This window comes from Callithrix jacchus, chromosome X (assembly GCF_049354715.1).
Source record: "Callithrix jacchus isolate 240 chromosome X, calJac240_pri, whole genome shotgun sequence".
NCBI classification, from domain to species: Eukaryota; Metazoa; Chordata; class Mammalia; order Primates; family Cebidae; genus Callithrix; species Callithrix jacchus.
In genome coordinates, this window is record NC_133524.1 from 65,309,729 (window position 1) to 65,329,495 (window position 19,767).

A 19,767-nucleotide genomic window follows, 5' to 3' on the forward strand; every position below is an offset into this window, starting at 1 on the left:
ACAGCTATTATTCTGTTATTTTTCAAAAAAGGTAACTTGATAAGTATTTAATAAACTGGGGCTTCATTTTATATCTCCATGTAAGATGTTTCATTTGAAATAAATTCATAAATCAGAAAGATCCTTGGTTATTATGCCTTTGTTTGGAAAACATGGTCAGCATACATCTCTGCTATCACACAAAGGTCAGAACTTCAAATACTTAACACATATTAACAGGTTTCAAGGGTATGAAAACCTCACTTAACAGCTGACCACTAGTTAATAGAAATGGTCTCCTATTATATCCTCTGAATAAGAGATAACTAGGATTTAACTGCTTTTCAAATCCTGCTACGGAATATGCCTTGGACATAAAGAAATCATACTTTTATGAACTAAATTGGGATTGAGGTCATTTGCCAACCAACACATTTTCTAATAAAATTTAAGTTGGCATTTGCCCCCTAAAAAATGCATAGATAAACACAAAAGAAAAATTATTTTGCTAGGCTAATGATGAAACACTATGTCACTCCTTTACCCACTCATAAATGAATTAGGACATTTAAAATGCAAATCATGATATAATGAATGTTCAGAATATACTTCCAAGGCTCCCTACTGCCTTCAGGATAAAGACCAAACTCCTTAGCCAAGCATATAAGAACCATGATCTGACCACCAAATGCTAGGATTAGAAAATTATTATCTATCAAAACTCTTCACTATGTGGATGACCCTTTATCAACTCTTGCCTCTAAGTTCCTTAGCCCTCTCATCTTTAATGATCTTCACTTTCACTTACTTCAGGTATCCATTTGCAAGACACAAGATCTAGAGGTGGTGAAGTATACATCTGAACTGCCTGATTTCAAATTTGAGCTCCAATTTGAACTCATCCCATGGCCCTGGACAAGTCACCGAACTTCTGTGTGCTTTGGTTTCTTCTCATGTGAAACGAGGTGTAAAAAATGTGCTAATGTGCAAAATGCTTCAAATAATGTTTTTTTTTTCAAATATTAACATCCCTATAAAGGTTTTACGTGGACATGTTTTCATTTCTTTGGGATAAATACTCAGGAGTGTAAATGATGGATTCTACAGAAGTGCATGTTTCGTTTTTAAGAAACTCTGAAACTGTTTCCCAGAGCAGCCACCCCATTTTTATATTCCTACCAGAAGTATATGAGAGATTCAGTTTTTGTGTACCCTTGTCAGCAGTTGGTATTGTCACTATGTTTTTTTAATGTTAGCTATTCTAATAGGTGTGTAGCGACCTCTCATTCTAGTCTTAATCTGTATTTTCCTAATGGCTAGCGATCTTGAACATCTTTTCATATTAATTGCCATGCATACATCATGTTCATGTCTTTTGCCCACTTTCTAATTAGAATAATTTTTTGTCCTATTGAGTCTTGCAAGTTCTTTATGCATTCTAGATACTAATCCTTTGTCAGATATGTGTTTTGCAAATATTTTCTACAAAACTCGGTAGCTTTATTTTTTTCATCTTATTAACAGAGCAAAACTTTTTAATTCTGATGAAGTCAATTTGTTGACTACTTTCTTTAATGGAATATGCTTTTGGTGTAATGTCTGCTCAATAAATCCTAAAGTTTTATAGTTGTATGGTTTATATGTAAATGTATTATCCATTTTGAGCTCATTTGTATATAAAATGGGAGGTTTAAATTGAGGTTCACTTTTATTACCTATAGAGCTGCAACTGCTCCAATACAATTCGCTAAAAAGACTACCCTCCCTCCCTTGAAATGGTTTTGTACCTTCATGAAAATAATCAGGCCATACTCTGTAGGGCTATTTGTGGATTCTTTATTCTGTTCTATTTGTTTACGTAATAAGTGGACAAGAAGACTTATCAAGTTACCTCTGCCAATTGCACACTGTCTTGATTACTGAAGCAATACAGTAAGTATTAATATTATTAATACCTACAGTTTATTCTTTTTCAAAATTGTGTTAGCCTTTACAGTTCCTTTCCATTTCTACATATATGTTAGTATGATCTTGTCTTTATCTCCAAAAAATCTTGCTGGGATTTTGATACTGATTACCTTAAACTTATAGATTAATCAGCACTTTGGGAGGCCGAGATGGGTGGATCACGAGGTCAAGAGATCGAGACCATCCTGGTCAATATGGTGAAACCCCATCTCTACTAAAAATACAAAAAATTAGCTGGGCATGGTGGCACGTGCCTATAATCCCAAGTACTCAGGAGGCTGAGGCAGGAGAATTGCCTGAACCCAGGAGGCGGAGGTTGTGGTGAGTTGAGATCGCGCCATTGCACTCCAGCCTGGGTAATAAAAGCGAAACTCCGTCTCAAAAAAAAAAAAAAAAACTTACAGATTAATTTTTAAAGATTGACATCTTTACCATGTTGAGTCTTCCACTCCATGAACACAGTATGTATCTCAATTTATCTAGATTTTCTTTTATTTCCTCCATCAGCAATCTGTAATTTTCAGCATATTAGACCGACAAATGTTTTGTTAGACTTACGTCTAAGAATTTCATTTAAGTTTTTGCAAATGGTACTATATTTTTAATTTCAGTTTCTATATGTCCACCACAGACATATTCTTTTGCTACAAGTACTCCCTAGACAAGAATATTCATTCACACAGATGTAACCACCACCCCTATGCTACTGAAGACTAACTCTGTTTCTCTAATCCTGTTCTCTTCTGACTGCAGATATCTCACGGGCATAGCTAATTTAACATATCCCAAGCTGACTCCTGCTCTTCTCATTCAAATCTACTCATCCCCGCAGCTTTACCCACCTCAGTAATTGGCAGTTTTATCCTTTCAACTGCTCAGATTTATAAAATAAATAAAGCTTGGCGTTACCCATGACTTCTCTTTTTCTCTCATACTCTGCATATGATTTGTCAGTAAATGCTGTTGGCTCCACCTTCAAAATATATTTAGAATATGACTGACTTTCTCCATCGTCACTGTTACCATTCTCATCCAAGGCATAACCAGTTTTTAAGACTGTACTATTGAAACAGCCTCCTAATTAGTCTCCTTGCTTCTACCCTTGTCTAACACAGCTATTGTCCACATTGCAGCCAGAATAGGCCTGTTAAGCCTAAATCAAATCGTGTCACTCCCATGCTCAAAACCCTCCTTCTACTTACCCAGAGAGAGTAAATCCAAAATCTTTCCAGTGGATTCTAAGGTTCCACTGCAGGATATAGTCTTCTGTCCCGCTCCATTATCTCTTTGAACCCATCTTTTTCTATTTTGTCTTTTGCTTAATCTATTCTAGTCTGGCCTCCTTGCTCTACTGTGAACAGGACAGGCACACTTCTGCCTCTGGGATTTTGCACTTAACCATTTCCTCAGCCTAGAATTTTGTCCCCCTGGATAGCTGAATGAATCATTCCTCTACTTCTAATTGATCTCTGCTGAAAGGTCATATTCTCTGTGAGGCCCTCCTCATTTCCTTATTTTCTTCTTTCCTCTCTGTATTTAAAACTGCAAAACCACTTTCCAACCCTTCCTATTTCCCTTCTTGGCTTTTCTCAATGTTCGTTACAATCTAAAATATTATATATTTTACTTACTTTGAATACTGTTTGTTTACTTCCTTTTGAATATAAACTCTATGAAGATGATATCTACAGTTCCTAAAACAGTACCTGGTATATAGTGGGTACTTGATACATATTTGTTGAATGAATCAATTGATTTATCAATTTATCACATCTGGGCTTTAGAACAGGGGTTAGCAAATTACAGCCCACAGGCCTGTTTCCTATTTTGTAAATCGAATTTTACTAGAACACATCCAGAACCATCTGTTTACATATTGTTTATGGCTGTTTTCTCACTACAATGGCAAAGCTAAGTAGTTGTCACAGAGATCCATGGCCTACAAAGGCTGAAGTATTTATTATATGGTCCCTTAAAGAAAAGCTTTCTGATCCCCTTTAGAGTCACATAGTCAACTCCTCCCCAGGCACTGCTCTCTGGATATCTTTCAGAAATCACAAATGCCGCCTGTCCCAAACTGAACTTTTCTCTATTTCCCTCAAACTTTCCCATTCTGAATTTCTTATATGTATGAAGGGCAGCCCTCTCCACTCAGTCAGTCAAGTCAGAAAATCAGGATTCAGAAATCTCCCTCTCCCACATCCCCTACTTCCAGTCACCAAGTCCTACTGCCTTTGCCTCCCTGTCCTTCTTTATTGAAATATGATTTGCCCTAGGATGGCATTAGCTACCATGAAGCTTATACCCCAGAGTAGGGCCATCTGTTGCAAGTGTATAAGAACTGTCAATAAATATTTGTCTTAACCTCACTCTGGGCATCATTTTCTGACTCTACCTTTGTTTTACTTTTTGTACTTCACCTCATTATAATGTATGATGCCTTATATATGTGATATAAAATATACTATCATATTTTTTTTGGAATGAGATGGCGTTCAAATAAGTATAAGTATTGATTTCTTTATACTTTTGCTGGAGTTCAGGACCTGCTATCCCAAAATATGGTGCCTTGGCATTTGTGGAAACAGCAGAAGCAAGGTTTCTCTACCTTCTTCCCTGGAGCAGGCCATAAAAGAATTCTCTAACCTTCCTCTAAAGTAGGTCATTCCACAGGTACCCTCCCTATAACTGGAGGAAAAGTACATCTCTATCCTCAAAGACACAGAAGCACCAAGAATCTGAACAAACAAGCCTTGCTAAGATACCCCTAAGTTTATTACTATTGGATCATACCCTTCTGTCCTCTAATCACTAATCCTCACAACAATCCACTTCATCAAACTTAGTATAAAAAATGCAAGAGTTTACCTGTTTCCTTGGGTCTTCATTTCTAAAGGTTCTTGTGTCACATAAAACTTATTAAATAAGTTTGTATGCTTTTCTCTTGTTAATTGGTCTTTTGTTATAGGGGTCTTAGCCATGAACCTAGCAATGGGTGAGAACATAAATATCTTCTCCCCTACAGTTTCATTGTATATAAACCATTTTTATACTGTCATTTTCCTATTTACCCATCTGTCTCCATATTATATATTGTTAACTCCTTAAAGGCACAGACAGTGACTTTTTCTTTAGCATGGTGTCTGAAAATAATATAGTTATAAGCTTAAGCAATATTTGCTGAATGAAGGAATTTCCCAGGGTCAGAGTTGCCATTAAATGTCGTTGTGTCATAAAGGGATTTCCTTTCATTGTCAACATGAGCCATGGAGGAAGACACAGCACTTAGAGACAGTTGGGGGAAGGTGTCACATGTTTGGAGGAGAGGTGGTGAGAACAGAAAAAGCATACCTTGCCAAAGTGCTCGATTAGTATTTCCACCACGATGTTCTGGAATTTGATGTTCATCATGGCGGCTACAGTATCCTCCTGAGCTCTCATCAGGGTGGGCCCAAAGATCACCCCCATGTTGGAGGGGGTCATAAGATTCTCTTTGCTGTGCTCACACACACTGCCAGAAGAAAAGGGGCAAGATTAACAAAATTTGCTCCAGTACCCTTTTACAACCAAGCCTGTGTTAGGTTCTAAAGAGGGTAAGAGAAACTAAAAAGTAGAAGGAAAGGAGCAGCCTCAAGTATGTATTGGAGGAACAGGTCACAAAGGAGACAATTAGCGAAGAATACAAGATAGCATAAAACTAGGAGTCAAAGTGGTTAGACACAGCAAACCTAGCTAACAGCATTGAAGGAGTTAAGAGACAGATGGGGATGTGGGGAGGGACAACGGTTAGTTGGATATTATTTGGAGAGGCAAGAGGGAAGCAAGAGGGCATTCAAAGCAAGAGGAACAGCCCATATAAGTATAAAGCATGTACAAAGAATGACAAAGCACATTGAGAGAATGCCTACCAGTTTCCTAAATCAGCCCCTTCCCAACCCCCTTCCCTCCCACCTTTAGAGAAGCAAAAACCTGAAAGACCTGAAAGGGATCATTAAGATTAGCCCTTGATTATCTTCCTTATTTTACAGATGAAAAAAAGACCCAAAGAAAAAAAGGAATTTCACAGTCAATTAGCTATAGAGTAGAACCTGTAATCCCAGATTTTCTGATCCCTTGTTACTTGCCTTGCTTAAATTCCCTTTAGTGGCTTCCTATCACTTTGGGATAGGACCAGTTCTCTTCAAAGTGGCAAATGAGGCCCTCCATAACTTGAGTAACTTGATCCCTATATTCAATTCCTACTCATAGCTTAGGCTCCGAAGCTGGGTTTGAATCCCAGCATGGCCACTCACCAGCTGCGCAACAGAGCGTTCTCTCACTCTAACCTCTCTGAACTTAAGTTTCCCCACCTGGGAAAATAGCATCCACTTCAGAGAGTCGTTAAAAAAATAAAGATAAACTACTTTAGCATGGTACCTCGCACCCCGGGAAGTATCTGTTGTTTTTATTATCTCTTCAGGAGCCTTCAGGCATTGCTGACCTCTGACACTCTTGTTATACTAAACTGCTTAGATTAGGGTTGTATGGTTATACCACATTGTTGCAGACCCCCATACCTCTTTTACATAGTTCTCTCTACCAAGAATGTCCCCCTTTCCCTATATCTACAAAATGTCTATCTATCCTTGGAGATGCATATAATGTTATATCTCCTTCAGGGAGCCCAGAGCCCACTGTGTTCATCTTAACTAAAACCACTGGCAAGCAAAGTAAGTTGCAATTTTCTCTTTACTTATTTGCCTCCTTTACTAGATGATAAACAACTTCCAAGTATGTGTGTGCCTCCCACACAGCAGGTACTAATAAATTATTTGTAAAGGAATTGAGCTCCGCTGGTGCTCTTTCAAACAGTGCTGGAGGCAGCCAAGTAAAAGGCAAGAATCCCTTTTGGTCAGTTTGGCTATAGGGACAGCCCAACTGTGTATCCAAAACACTCATTCACCAGACCTACCAAGTCTAAGGCCCAGAAGAGAATGGCAGGTTCTTAACACTGAGTGGGTAACTGAGGGGAACAGAATCCTTAGACAAATCTTAGTGTGAAATCTGTTAAGCCCTAGACAAAGTGTAAGCACCTTTCAGGTGGAAATGAACAGCAACCATTCATAGGTTTTGATATTGCTGGGCTAGTGATATGTTCCTTTTAACAGTTTCAATACACCTGCAATTAACCTTTATTCTTTAGTGACAGAATTTTTTTTCAGATATTAAAATGGAAAAGTATCTCCATGCTACCACTAAGTCACCCAAAAAGGCTAAACCACTAGTAAAAAGGTAAGGACACTTGCTTATCTCTTTTTGTGAGCTTTGAAAGGAACTGATCTTTGTTCAGTGTCCCATCAGTTCACAGAATCATCACAACTCCAAAAAGGCGAATATTTTAGCTTTGAAACCTAGGTTTACCAAGAGTGAAGCACTTAGCAAAGTCATATGGCAAGACAGAGATTCAAACCCGTATTTGTTGCTACCCAAGTATTATAGTCATTCCACTGCATCCCACTACCTGCTTGTCTAACTTTCTAGAGAAATTAAAACTGATATGTGAGCTCTTCTAAGCTAAAATGACCTTCTGTTTCTCTGAGGAAGCTACTTGGCATCCCATTTAGGATACTCTTCCTTCTTAGCCTTCTTAGGAGATTTGGAAGTTCACCTATTCTTTGAGGAGACTGCTTTGCATTTAGCATCCCTCTTTTTATTATATATTTTGCAAACCAGTAAAAGGGATAAGTCACATCCCAAATTGTTGGTTAACAAGATGAATGAAACCAAAAACAAGAGTATGTGATGTTATTTGACAGCAAAGGAATCTTGAACTCTCTAGTCCACTGAGGTTGGTTGTAAGAAGTCTCCAGGCCGGGCGCAGTGGCTCACACCTATAATCCCAGCACTTTGGGAAGCCGAGGAGGGTGGATCACGAGGTCAAGAGATCAAGGCCATCCTGGTCAACAAGGTGAAACCCCGTCGCTACTAAAATACAAAAAAACTTAGCTGGGCATGGTGGCATGTGCCTGTAATCCCAGCTACTCAGGAGGCTGAGGCAGGAGAATTGCCTGAACCCGGGAGGTGGAGGTTGCGGTGAGCTGAGATCGCGCCATTGCACTCCAGCTTCGGTAATAAGAGCGAAACTCCATCTCAAAAATAAAAATTCAAAAATTAGCTGGTCATGGTGGTGCACGACTGTAGTCCCAGCTACTCGGGAGGCTGAGGCAGGAGAATTGCTTGAACCCAGGAGGTGGAGGTTGTGGTGAGCCAAGATCGTGCCACTGCACTCCAGTCTGGGTAACAACAGCAAAACTCTGTCTCAAAAAAAAAATAAGTCTCCAGCAGAGAATAAAAGAACCCTGACTGCATGGTTTAGATTAGAGGACATAAATTTAAATGTCTAGAGGGGCAAGGTAGGTAACTTACATGAGAGAAATGGGCCTGGTGAGAAGTGGCTGCCACATTTAAACAAGCAGACATTCTTTAGACCACCATTTTCCCACCACTCACATAGAGACACATCATCAACAGAAGTACCTCTAGTTTTAAGAAAGGGAAATTCCTAGGTCACATCTAATGTAACTCTAATATAATATTTGTTAAAACACTTGGGAGTGGTGGAGGCTATGGCAAATTAGAAGCTTCTGCCCATTCCAAAGCAAGAGACCATTACTCAACTCCAACAGATTACTGCCACGGAGGCATGCAAGTCCAGCGTGCTAAGATCCTCTTTTTTTTCCTGAAATGTATACTTTGATGTGAACTATCTGGATTTTTAAAATGTTGAAGCCAATCACATTTTTCCCAAAACACTGCAGGACAAATAAAATATATTTGAGGTCTGGATCTTGCCAACAGACTGCCAGACTAAGACCTCTGGGAGAATGAGAAGCTATCTATATGAACTTTTAGGTCTCGCCCAACTTTAGCATCCAGTGACTCTAAGAACTGTATGCCCTCTGACTCCTAAACAAAAAAGCTACCTTCAATAATTTTGGGTCCTTTACTAAAGTACAGTGTCTCTGGGTCTATCTTTTTCCATCATTAGGTATCTGTTCCCTCATCTGTAAAATGAAGTTATTAGATGATCTAAGTGAACTTCCAGCTCTGACAATTAAGAGAATCTAAGAAAGTCATACTCTTGAAAATAACGTAGGGCAAAGACAACCACACTCTGTGTCTCCTGTTAGAAGAATACAGAACCGACCGGTCGGACTCAAGATGGCGCTGTGAGAACAACCCAGGATTGGAGCTCTCATTGAATCTGCAAACGGTGAGTCACAGCTGCATTTCCAGACTGATCTTTGTTGCCCACAGAACGGGGAAACTCCCAAGTATAAAAAAAGACACGGGACGCCAGGCAGTAGGCCTGCCTGGTGAAGCTGGCAGCCGGGGCGGCGGCGGCCGGCCCTACCCAGCAATCCCCACAGGGCGTGCTTGTCTGGGTGCCCTGTTGAACCGGCAACCTGAGACTTGAGAGGGCTAAACTTGAGACTGAACGAGACTTGGACAGTAGGCCAGCCCAGGGGATTGCAGGGACAGATCGTTTGGGACACCCAGTGGGACGAACAAAACCGCGATTTCAAACTATCCCGAGCAGACGGTCCGAGACGCTCTGTGGGGGAGGGGCGTCCACCACTACCGAGGCAACCCACCCCAACTGAGATACACGCCCACTGCTGACAGAGCCAGCCGTTGCCAAGGCAACCCGCCCCAACTGAGATACACGCCCACTGCTGACGCAGCCTGCCGTTGCCAAGGCAACACGCTACAACGAAGAGACTCCGCGGCAGGGCGTGGCAGAGACCACAGCAGAGCCTGCAGGAACAGGGCGAATCACACAACAGCAGGGCGGAGCCTCGGCAGCCAAACAGTGGCTAGTCTGCCTTCTAGCTGGGCAGGACACCTCATTGGACATCGAAAAATAAAGCCCGAACCCCCCAACACAGAGCATTTGAGAAAAAAAGGGTTTTTTTAATGAGCTCTGTTGCAGCAGAATCAAACATAGCAGCCTAACAGCCCTGAATGAACAACAAAGCTCACAGCTCAGCAATTGAGCTCCAAAAAAGTACAGACTGTCTCCTCAAGCAGCTCCCTGACCCCTCTATATCCAAAAGACTGACATTTGGCAGGCATCATCCTGGGACAAAGATAGCAGAAAAAGAAACGGGTAGCATCCCTCACTGTGCCACAGCTGCTAGAGGTGCACCCCAAAAAAGCAGGGCCTGGAGTGGACCTCAGCAGTCGTACAGCAAAGGGGCTAGGCTCGTAGAAGGAAAACCAAGTAACAGAAATACTTCATCATCAACAATCTGGGTGTCCACTCAGAGACCCAAACGAAAAGTCAGCAACTACGAAGACGACAAGCGGATAAACCCACAAAGATGGGAAGAAACCAGCGAAAAAAGGAGGAAAACACCCGAAACCAGAACACCTCGCCACCTAGAAAGGACCAAAACTCCTCACCAGCAAGGGAGCAAAGCTGGAGGGAGAATGACTGTGACGAAATGACGGAATTAGACTTCAGAAGGTGGATGATGAGAAACTTTTGTGAGCTAAAAGAACATGTATTAAATCAATGCAAAGAAACTAAGGAACTTAAAAAAAGATATGAGGAAATGATAACAAGAATGGATAACTTAGAGAGGAATATGAATGAATTAAAGGAGCTGAAAAACACAATACGAGAACTTCGCGAAGCATGCACAAGTTTCAATAGCCGACTTGACCAAGCAGAAGAAAGAATATCTGAAGTCGAAGACCAACTCAATGAAATAAAACGAGAAACCAAGATTAGAGAAAAAAGCACAAAAAGGAATGAACAAAGTCTCCAAGAAATGTGGGACTATGTGAAAAGACCTAATCTACGTTTGATAGGTGTACCAGAATGTGACGAAGAGAATGAATCCAAGCTGGAAAATACTCTTCAGGACATCATCCAGGAAAACTTCCCCCACCTAGCAAGACAGGCCAACACTCAAATGCAGGAAATACGGAGAACACCACAAAGATATTCTGCAAGAAGAGCAACTCCAAGGCACATGATCGTCAGATTCAACAAGGTTGAAATAAAGGAGAGAATACTAAGGGCAGCCAGAGAGAAAGTTCGAGTTACCCACAAAGAAAAGCCCATCAGACTCACAGCAGATCTCTCGGCAGAAACACTACAAGCTAGAAGAGAGTGGGGGCCAATATTCAACATTCTTAAAGAAAAGAACTTTCAACCCAGAATTTCATATCCAGCCAAACTGCGCTTCAGAAGTGAAGGAAAAATAAAATCCTTTGCGAACAAGCAAGTACTCAGAGATTTTGTCACCACGAGGCCTGCTTTACAAGAGCTCCTAAAAGAGGCACTACACATAGAAAGGAACAACCAGTACCAGCCATTCCAAAATCACACTAAAAGTTAAAGAGCATCAACATAATGAAGATTCTACAACAACTAACAGGCAAAACAGCCACTTAGCATCAAAATGGCAGTATCAAATTCACACATAACAATATTAACCCTAAATGTAAATGGACTAAATGCACCAATCAAAAGACACAGACTGGAAAATTGGATAAAAATCCAAAACCCATCAGTGTGCTGTATCCAGGAAACCCATCTCACATGCAAGGATACACAAAGGCTCAAAATAAAGGGATGGAGGAAGATTTACCAAGCAAATGGAGAGCAAAAAAAAGCAGGAGTTGCAATTCTCATCTCTGATAAAATAGACTTTAAAGCAACAAAGATCAAAAGAGACAAAGAAGGACATTACATAATGGTCAAAGGATCGATAAAACAAGAAGAGCTAACGACCCTAAACATATATGGACCCAATGCAGGAGCACCCAGATACATAAGGCAAGTTCTTAATGACTTACAAAGATACTTAGACTCCCACACAATAATAGTGTGAGACTTTAACACTCCACTGTCAATATTAGACAGATCAACCAGACAGAAAATCAACAAGGATATCCAGGGCTTGAACTCAGACCTGGAGCAAGCAAACCTGATAGACATTTACAGAACTCTCCACCCCAAATCCACAGAATATACATTCTTCTCAGCACCACATCACACCTACTCTAAAATTGACCACATAATTGGAAGTAAAGCACTGCTCAACAAATGCAAAACAACTGAAATCATAACAAACAGCCTCTCAGACCATAGCGCAATCAAGTTAGAACTCAGAATACAGAAACCGACCCAGAACCGCACAGCTTCATGGAAACTGAACAACTGGCTCTTGAATGTTGACTGGGTAAACAATGAAATGAAGGCAGAAATAAAGAAGTTCTTCGAAACCAATGAGAACGAAGACACAACATGCCAGAACCTCTGGGACACATTTAAAGCAGTCTCTAGAGGAAAGTATATAGCAATAAGTGCCCATATGAAGAGAATGGAGAGATCGAAAATTGACACCTTATCATCAAAATAGAAAGAGCTAGAGGAGCAAGATCAAAAAAACTCAAAACCCAGCAGAAGACAAGAAATAACTAAGATCAGAGCCGAACTGAAGGAGATTGAGATACGAAAAACCCTTCAAAAATCAATAAATCCAAGAGCTGGTTTTTTGAAAAGATCAACAAAATAGACAGACCACTAGCCAGATTGATTAAAAAGAAAAGAGAGAACAACCAAATAGATGCAATAAAATATGATAAAGGGGAAATCACCACAGATTCCACAGAAATTCAAACCATCATCAGAGAATATTACAAACAACTCTATGCGCATAAACTAGTAAACCTGGAAGAAATGGATATATTCCTGGACTCCTGTGTCCTCCCAAGCCTAAACCAGGAGGAAGCTGAAACTATGAATAGACCAATAACAAGGTCAGAAGTCGAGGCAGCAATTAAGAGCCTACCACACAAAAAAAACCCAGGTCCAGACGGGTTCACAGCCAAATTCTACCAGACACACAAAGAGGAGCTGGTACCATTCCTTCTAAAACTATTTCAAACAATCCAAAAAGAGGGAATACTTCCCAAATCATTTTACGAGACCAACATCATCCTGATACCAAAACCCGGCAGAGACCCAACAAGAAAAGAAAACTTCAGGCCAATATCCATGATGAACATAGACGCAAAAATCTTCAATAAAATATTGGCAAGCTGATTGCAACAGCAAATCAAAAAACTTATTCACCATGATCAAGTAGGATTCATCCCGGGGATCCAAGGCTGGTTCAACATACGCAAGTCTATCAACGTAATTCACCACATAAACAGAACCAAAAACAAAAACCACATGATTATTTCAATTGACGCAGAGAAGGCATTTGACAAAATTCAACAGCCCTTTATGCTAAAAACCCTCAATAAACTCGGTATCGATGGAATGTATCTCAAAGTAATAAAAGCTATTTATGACAAACCAACAGCCAATATCATACTGAGTGGGCAAAAACTGGAAGCATTCCCTTTGAAATCTGGCACTTGACAAGGATGCCCTCTTTCACCACTCCTATTCAATATAGTTCTGGAAGTTCTAGCCAGAGCAATCAGGCAAGAAAAAGAAATAAAGGGTATTCAAATAGGAAAGGAGGAAGCCAAATTGTCTCTATTTGCAGACGACATGATAGTATACCTAGAAGACCCCATCACCTCAGCCCAAAAACTCCTGAAACTGATAAGCAACTTCAGCAAAGTCTCAGGATATAAAATCAATGTGCAAATATCACAAGCATTCGTCTACCCCAATAACAGACTTAAAGAAAGCCAAATCAAGAACGAACTGCCATTCACAGTTGCTACAAAAAGAATAAAATACCTTGGAATACAACTCACAAGGAACGTAAGGGACCTCTTCAAGGAGAACTACTAACCACTGCTCAACGAAATCAGAGAGGACACAAACAGATGGAGAAACATTCCATGTTCATGGTTAGGAAGAATTAACATCGTGAAAATGGCTATACTGCCCAAAATAATTTACAGAATCAACGCTATCCCCAACAAGCTACCATTGACTTTCTTCACAGAACTGGAAAAATCCACCATGAACTTCATATGGAACCAAAAGAGAGCCCGCATAGCCAAGTCAATTCTAAGCAAAAAGAACACAGCAGGGGGAATCACACTACCGGATTTCAAACTATACTACAAGGCTACAGTAATCAAAACAGCATGGTACTGGTACCAAAACAGAGATATAGACCAATGGAACAAAACAGAGGCACCGGAGGAAACACAACATATCTACAACTATACAATCTTTGATAAACCTGACAAAAACAAGCAAGGGGGAAAGGATTCCCTGTTTAACAAATGGTGTTGGGAAAACTGGCTAGCCATGTGCAGAAAGCAGAAACTGGACCCCTTCCTGACACCTTACACTAAAATTAACTCCAGATGGATTAAAGACTTAAACATAAGACCTGGCACCATAAAAACCCTAGAAGGAAATCTAGGCAAAACTATCCAGGACATAGGAGTAGGCAAGGACTTCATGAACAAAACACCAAAAGCATTGGCAACAAAAGCCAAAATAGACAAATGGGACCTAATGAAACTCCACAGCTTCTGCACGGCAAAAGAAACAGTCACTAGAGTGGATCGGCAACCAACAGAATGGGAAAAAATTTTTGCAGTTTACCCATCTGACAAAGGGCTGATATCCAGAATTTACAAAGAACTCAAACGGATTTACAGGAAAAAAACAAACAAGCCCATTCAAAAGTGGGCAAAGGATATGAACAGACAGTTTACCAAAGAAGACATATATGAGGCCAACAATCATATGGAAAAATGCTCATCGTCACTGGTCATCAGAGTTTACCAAAGAAGACATATATGAGGCCAACAATCATATGGAAAAATGCTCATCGTCACTGGTCATCAGAGAGATGCAAATCAAAACCACATTGAGATACCATCTCACGCCAGTTAGAATGGCGATCATTAAAAAATCTGGAGACAACAGATGCCGGAGAGGATGTGGAGAAAAAGGAACACTTTTACACTGTTGGTGGGAGTGTAAATTAGTTCAACCATTGTGGAAGACAGTGTGGCGATTCCTCAAGTCCTTAGAAATAGAAATTCCATTTGACCCAGCAATCCCATTACTGGGTATATATCCAAAAGACTATAAATCGTTCTACTATAAGGACACATGTACACGAATGTTCATTGCAGCACTGTTTACAATAGCAAAGACCTGGAATCAACCCAAATGCCCATTGATAATAGACTGGATTGGAAAAATGTGGCACATATACACCATGGAATATTATGCAGCAATCAGAAATGATGAGTTTGTGTCGTTTGTAGGGACATGGATGAATCTGGAGAACGTCATCCTCAGCAAACTGACACAAGAACAGAAAATGAAACACTGCATATTCTCACTCATAGGTGGGTGATGAAAAATGAGAACACATGGACACAGAAAGGGGAGTACTAAACACTGGGGTCTATTGTGGGTAAAAGGGGAGGGCCAGTGGGAGGGGGAGGTGGGGAGGGATAGCCTGGGGAGAAATGCCAAATGTGGATGAAGGGGAGAAGGAAAGAAAAGCACACTGCCATGTGTGTTCCTACGCAACTGTCTTACATGCTCTGCTCATGTACCCCAAAACCTAAAACCCAATAAAAAATTAAAAAAAAAAAAAGAATACAGAACCATCTATTAGTGTGTTTGCCTTTCCCACCCTATGCATACATATATACACAACACACACACACACACACACACACACACACACACACACACATACACGCACACAAAGCCCCTGAAAACACAAAACAAAAAAGGAAGCAGAAATTTGAACACAGAATAATTGATAATAGTATTACTCATTTCTTTTTAGATATGATAATATTTATAAAGTATTCTCATCTTTTCAAGACATAAACTGAAATATTTATGAATGAAATAATATGATGTCTTGGATTTGATTCAAATTAAATGGGTAGAGGGAAAATGGGTGAGGATATAGATAAAACAAGATTGACCATGTGCTGATTACAGTTAAAGGAGGGGTGATAGAAACACAAGACTTCCCTATACTGTTTCCTCTCTTTTCATATATACTTGAAATCTTGCATAGTAAAAAGTTCTTTGAAAGGAAAAGACAACAGTGGAAGGGGACAGTGAGTCAGGGTCACAAGTGAATAGGTCCTTCTCCCCAAGGATGGTGCCTTTTTTTAAGGGCTGACAGCTTTGGCTTCCTTTACTGGTATTATATTATTTTACTTTACTTTAAATACTTCAACAAAGTCCATATGATGTCATGAATTTCATCGGTCATCAGTTACAAGCCCAACATTATTTATATACCACTAAGAAGGAAAAGTAATTTCATTGTCATATCATCATATAATATTTTTAAAGATATTTAAATAGAAAATAAACTCAACAGTGAACATAATTTAACTTAAGTGACTATAATATAAGCAGCTATTACAAGTTCATGCATGCGGAGGCTATGATAATTACATCAAAATGGTCGCCTGACAATTGTAATTTTAAGAAACCATTGATTCTCAGATGTGTATAAAATTCAGATTACAATTTTAAAAAAGTGTTATGAGAACTGATGAAATTTGGTTTATATGTCTGTTAGTTTTCATGTATACTCTAAAACATGTTAGTTATGATTATAGTATTTTATTTGTGAATACATACATACTCTACATACTCTAGGGGTTACTAACGAGTATTTAAAAGACACAGATAAAAGCTAGAGCAGTTCCTATAAGTTTCAGCTAACTTTATCTCTAGTCAACACCAAAGGCTTTGTTAATGAGCAAAACATAAGGCAAAAATGAATTATCATTGCCTAGATGTATTAAAGACATATGGACTGGCTGAAAATATTGTACAGACACTCCCAGCTGTGCATTAACAGGGTAGAAAGATATAGCAATGGTCAATCTTAACATCCATGAAGTGAATCAACCTATCTTACACATCTTCAAATGTGATGCAGCATATGGTATACAACATCACCTATGATTTGTTCCAGCCAACAATTAGTTAACTTGACGCCATCCAGCCTTTAGATATAATTTCTACTTTACAAAAAAATACAGGAAGTAGAGGATCTAGCTGAAATATATGACAAAGAAGAAAGTAGACAAAACTAGGAAGTAACATTCTATAGGACAATTAGTCTTCTCTTGTTAGTAAACCAGTATAATAAAAAAAAAGCACTGTGCAGGGGCATGCTAATCTTCTCTGTATCATCACAATTTTAGTATATGTGCTGCCAAAACACTTCTCAGTAACTTCAAAAGAATGGAAATCATAACAAAAAGTCTCTCAGACCACAGTGCAGTCAAATTAGATCTCAGGATTAAGAAACTCACTCAAAACCACACAACTACATGGAAACTGAACAATCTGCTCCTGAATGACTACTGGGTAAATAACGAAATTAAGGGAGAAATAAAATAAGTTCTTTGAAACCAATAAGAACAAAGACACAATGTACCAGAATCTCTGGAATACAGGTAAAGTAGTGTTTAGAAGGAAATTTATAGCACTAAACACCCACAGGAGAAGCAGGAAAGATCTAAAATAGACACCCTAACATCACAATTAAAATAACTAGAGAAGCAAGAGGAAACAAATTCAAAAGCTAGCAGAAGAAAAGAAATAACAAAGATCAGAGCAGAACTGAAGGAGATAGAGACACGAAATACCCTTAAAAAAAATCAATGAATCCAGGAGCTGGTTTTTTTTTGAAAAGATTAACAAAACACATAGACCACTAGCAAGACTAATAAAGAAGAGAGAAGAATCAAATCGACACAATAAAAAATGATAAAGGTGATATCACCACTGATCCCGCAGACATACAGACTACAATCAGAGAATACTATAAATACCTCTATGCAAATAAACTAGAAAATCTAGAAGAAATGGATAAATGTCTGTACATATACACCCTCCTGAGACTACACCAGGAAAAAGTCAAATCCCTGAATAGACCAATAACAAGTTCTGAAATTGAGGCAGTAAATAATAGCCTACCAACCAAAAAAAAGCCCAGGACCAGATGGATTCACAGCTGAATTCTACCAGAGGTAAAAAGAGAGGCTGGTACCAATCCTTCTGAAATTATTCCAAACAACAGAAAAAGAAGCACTTCTCCCTAACTCATTTTATGAGGCCAGTATCATCCCGATACCAAAACCTCGCAGAGACACACACACAAAAAAGAAAATTTCAGGCCAATATCCCTGTTGAACAACAACACGAAAATCCTCAACAAAAAACTGAAAAACTGAATCCTGTAGCACATCAAAAAGCTTATCCATCACGATCAAATCAGTCTCATCCCTGGGATGCAAGGCTGGTTCAACATATGCAAATCAATAAACATAGTCCATCACATAAACAGAACCAATGACAAAAACCACACGATTATCTCACAAGATGGAGAAAAGGCCTTTGATAAAATTCAACACCCCTTTATGCTAAAACCTCTCAATAAACTAGGTGTTGATGGAACATATCTCAAAATAATAAGAACTATTTATGACAAAACCATATTCATACTGAATGGGCAAAAACAGGAAGCATTCCCTTTGAAAACTGGCAAAAGACAAGGATGTGCTCTCTCACCACTCCTATTCAACATAGTATTAGTATTGGAAGTTCTGGCCAGGGCAATCTGGCAAGAGAAAGAAACAAAGGGTATTCAAATAGGAAAAGAGGAAGTCAAATTGTCTCTGTTTGCAAATGACATGATTGCATATTTAGAAAACTCCATCATCTCAGCCCAAAATGTCCTTAAGCTGATAACTAACTTCAGCAAAGTCTCTGGATACAAAATCAATGTGCAAAAATTGCAAGCATTCCTATACATCAATAATAGACAGAGAGCCAAAGCGTGTGTGAACTCCCATTCACAACAGCCACAAAGAGAATTAAATACCTAAGAATATAACTTCCAAGGGATGTAAAGGACCTCTTCAAGGAGAACTACAAACCACTGCTCAAAGAAATAAGACAGGACACAAACAAATGAAAAAATATTCCATGCTCATTTATAGGAAGAATCAATATTGTGAAAATGGCCATACTGCCCAAAGTAATTTATAGATTCAATGCTATCCCCATCAAACTACCATTGACTTTCTTCACAGTATTAGAAAAAAAACTACTTTAAAATTTATATAGAACCAAAACATAACCCATATAGCCAAGACAATCCTAAGCAAAAAGGACAAAGCTGGAGGCATCACACTACCTGGCTTCAAACTATACTAAAAGTCTACAGTAACCAAAACAACCTGGTACTGATACCAAAACAGATATATAGACCAATGGAACAGAACAGAGGCTTCAGAAACAGCACCACACATCTACAATCACCTGATCTTTGACAAACTTGACAAAACAAGCAATTTATTTAATAAATGCTATTGAGAATACTAGCTAGCCATATGCAGAAAAGAGAAACTACTCCTTATACAAAAGTGAACTCCAGATGGATTAAAGACTTAAATGTGTCAGACACTGTAATTCCAGCACTTCGGGAGGCCAAGTTGGGTGGATCATGTGGTCAGGAGTTTGAGAGCAGCCTGGCCAGTATGGTGAAACCCCATCTTTACTAAAAATATAAAAAATTAGCCAGGTGTGGTGGCATGTGCCTATAGTCTAGCGACTTGGGAGGCTGAGGCAGGAGAATTGCTTGAACCCAAAAGGTGGGGGTGGCAGTGAGCCAAGATTGTGCCACTGCACTCCAGCCTGGGTGAAAGAGTGAGACTTCATCTCAAAAAAAAAAAAAAAAGACTTAAACATAAGACCTAAAACCATAAAACCCATAGAAGTAACCTAGGCAATACCACTCAGGACATAAGCATGGGCAAAGACTTCATCACTAAAAC

The 19,767-nt window shown here is 39.3% G+C and overlaps 1 protein-coding gene and 1 pseudogene across 10 annotated transcripts in view; both read right to left on the minus strand.

The window, feature by feature from the left end:
- Window positions 1-19,767, minus strand: part of OPHN1 (oligophrenin 1) — a 426,354-nt gene that overhangs the window by 66,760 nt on the left and 339,827 nt on the right. For all 10 annotated transcript variants that reach the window (XM_078363585.1, XM_078363584.1, XM_078363579.1 and 7 more), the window contains one exon: window positions 5,299-5,458. In XM_078363585.1, coding sequence (XP_078219711.1) covers window positions 5,299-5,458 — 160 coding nt within the window. The remainder of the gene's footprint in view (window positions 1-5,298; window positions 5,459-19,767) is intronic.
- Window positions 17,084-17,147, minus strand: LOC118150779 (U6 spliceosomal RNA; annotated as a pseudogene).